This window comes from Stegastes partitus, unplaced genomic scaffold (assembly GCF_000690725.1).
Source record: "Stegastes partitus isolate 25-593 unplaced genomic scaffold, Stegastes_partitus-1.0.2 Scaffold710, whole genome shotgun sequence".
Lineage (NCBI taxonomy): Eukaryota > Metazoa > Chordata > Actinopteri > Pomacentridae > Stegastes > Stegastes partitus.
This window is the reverse complement of record NW_007578441.1, coordinates 109,403-111,908: the sequence shown is the minus strand read 5'-3', so window position 1 is coordinate 111,908 and position 2,506 is coordinate 109,403. Positions and strand designations below refer to the sequence as shown.

Below are 2,506 nucleotides of genomic sequence, written 5' to 3'. Positions count from 1 at the left end.
GCCCATTATCGATCCCCCACCTCTCCCCGCGCCACATAAATAATCGACAAGCAATTACCCGCCCACTCCCGCTGCCCCCGGCTTTGTTTGGGAGGCGCAGGGGCCAGCGCTGGCGGGGGGAAGAGGAGGGAGGAAGAGCTGGCGTGCAGGCGTGCAACTCCACAGTGGTAGCCAAGAGGTTATTGGATCCTTAGTTTAGCCATGTATGTGGAGATGCACATGCTCGCACACTGCAGCACGCTGAAAAACACGAGAGATCCGATCTTGCCGAGGAAGCTGGGAATGGGTGCGAGAATGGAGAGGAAAGGCGCAGTGGTGTGCTGATGCAAACTGGCAGGTGATTAACTCCGTAAACTCGCATGTGTGCCGAGGATGTGGGTGTTGGTTTTTTAATAATGATGATGAATAATGCTGGTACTGCAATCAGGGCAGGATGCAGCTCGAACACCTAACTACGGCAAAGGTTTGACGTTGAGATCGAGCGAGCGTGTGCTTGGATCTGTTTTTACCTGTCGGTGTAATGCGCGTCCCGGTGCTGCGGCAGACCCTGTTTACGTCTCTGGCTGGATGAAGAAGAGCTGCCCGCCGAAGGCAGGTGAGCTTCTAAGGCCGCTGGATTCCTCACCGCCGCAGCCAACGCCTCCTGGCGAGCACGCAGTATGTCTGCATGAGGATCAAAATAGGGAAAGCACAGCGGAGGCAAAGAGACGAGAAGATGGCGTCGACAGGACAAGGGTGATGAGGGATAAATAGTTGAGACAAACATGAAAGAAAAGATGGATGGAGAGAAGGGAAGCAGAGAGAAGGGAGGGACAGAGAAGATAAAAACAACGTTAGCATCATGTCTATGTTATGATATTAACAGAAAATTCTGCTAATTATATATTCACCACCTAACAGTTGATGGCTTCTTGTTACAGGATTAGCAACAGTAGAAGGAAGTGAAGCACACTTTTAAAAGATATTTATTGTCCTGTAGTGATGGATGTAAGGCCTAAATGCAGACAGCTCATAAAAACACCCAATAAGTCATTTTAAAAACTCAATTCGCCTCATTCCTCACATTAATACTGAAAATGATGGCCATGCATTTTCTAATCCCACCCATGTACACATGAAGACGCCCGTATGTACATGAATGCACACACACACATGGTGAACAAAGATAAACCAAACAGACATTTTGGCAGAGGTGTATGAAATTAGCACACAGTGTTCAAATCCATCTGTCACGCTTTTGGAAGTGAGCTGACCGCTTTCGAGCAAATGTGAGAACAAAATAAACAGGTGGATCTGGGAGAAATTAAAAAAAAAAANTGGGCCCCAGATAATCAATGATGAGGGGTCGATGGAAAGGTGAGCCACAGAGAGAGTTGGAGAGGGAGAGAGGGGAGAGCTTCCATCTCTAACTCCATGTGTTTGCCCTCCTCTCTCTCCCTCTTTCTCTCTCTCTTTTTTTTTTTTTTTTTTTTTGCTTTTACTCACCAATTATCTTGATTTTAATTTTCTCTTCGGTTTGTACTTACTACACTTTCATGTCTTCGTTTTCTGAGGTTCTGTGTATTTCATGGGTGGTTGGTAGAGACTTTGGACACACATGTGCACTACATAGTCTAAAGTATGTGGACTTTACACCCACATGACATTGCTGGGTGTTTTATTTCAAATTCATGGGCATTTATGTGCCGCTACAACAGCCTGCATTCATCTGGGAAGGTTTTTCCTTGAGAGCTTGCAGCATGGTGACAAGAGATTTGGTCAGGTAAACAAAAACGTCGCCACACTGAAACAATCTATTGTCAAAACAAAACAATATATGCCTCATATAGGGAGTGGAAAGCTTGGACAACACATTAAAACGTGTCTCACAAAAATGTCCACATACTTTCGGCCATTTAAGTACATACAGGTGCGATCAGGTTTTGCTCCACTCTTTGTCACTTGCCCGTTTCCTCGTGCATTCTCTAATTTGGACAATGGAAGGGGTACTGTAACATGCTTTCCCTCATTAGCACCTCTTTTTATTTTTCTTCACTCTAACAAACATATTGAGAGTGACGGGGTTAAAGAGAGCAGGCGGGGAGACAGGAGAGGACAGGCTGAGGTGGAGATGGATAGATGGATGGATGGAGGAAGGGAGGAGGCTGAGGCCTAGTTAACTCTCCCCGGTCCTGTGTGGCTAATTACTCTGTGTGCTGTCGGAGAACAGCCGCGGCTCGCTGAGTGCATTCATACTGCACCACTGGCCTCCCTTCGCCTCGCATACACATATAGGCGCACAAATTAGCAGACATATTCACACAAACAAACCCAAATTCAGTCCGCATAGATGAGCACGCATGCAGGCCGCCAGCTTGAAAAATGGAACAAACAAACACACGCGAATAGTCAGTCGCCCTCCGCCTCCCCTCCCCTCCTCGCCTCGCCTCGCCTCGCCTCGACACACAAAATATATACACCCCCACAGCCTCCCAGAGCTGCACCACACAGCGCCTGGCCGCTCCGC

At 47.5% G+C, this 2,506-nt stretch overlaps 1 protein-coding gene across 2 annotated transcripts in view; it reads right to left on the bottom strand.

Moving 5' to 3' along the window:
- The window catches only part of samd11 (sterile alpha motif domain containing 11), a 54,813-nt gene that overhangs the window by 9,919 nt on the left and 42,388 nt on the right, over positions 1 to 2,506 (bottom strand). For both annotated transcript variants that reach the window (XM_008291024.1, XM_008291025.1), the window contains exon 7: positions 510 to 663. In XM_008291024.1, coding sequence (XP_008289246.1) covers positions 510 to 663 — 154 coding nt within the window. The remainder of the gene's footprint in view (positions 1 to 509; positions 664 to 2,506) is intronic.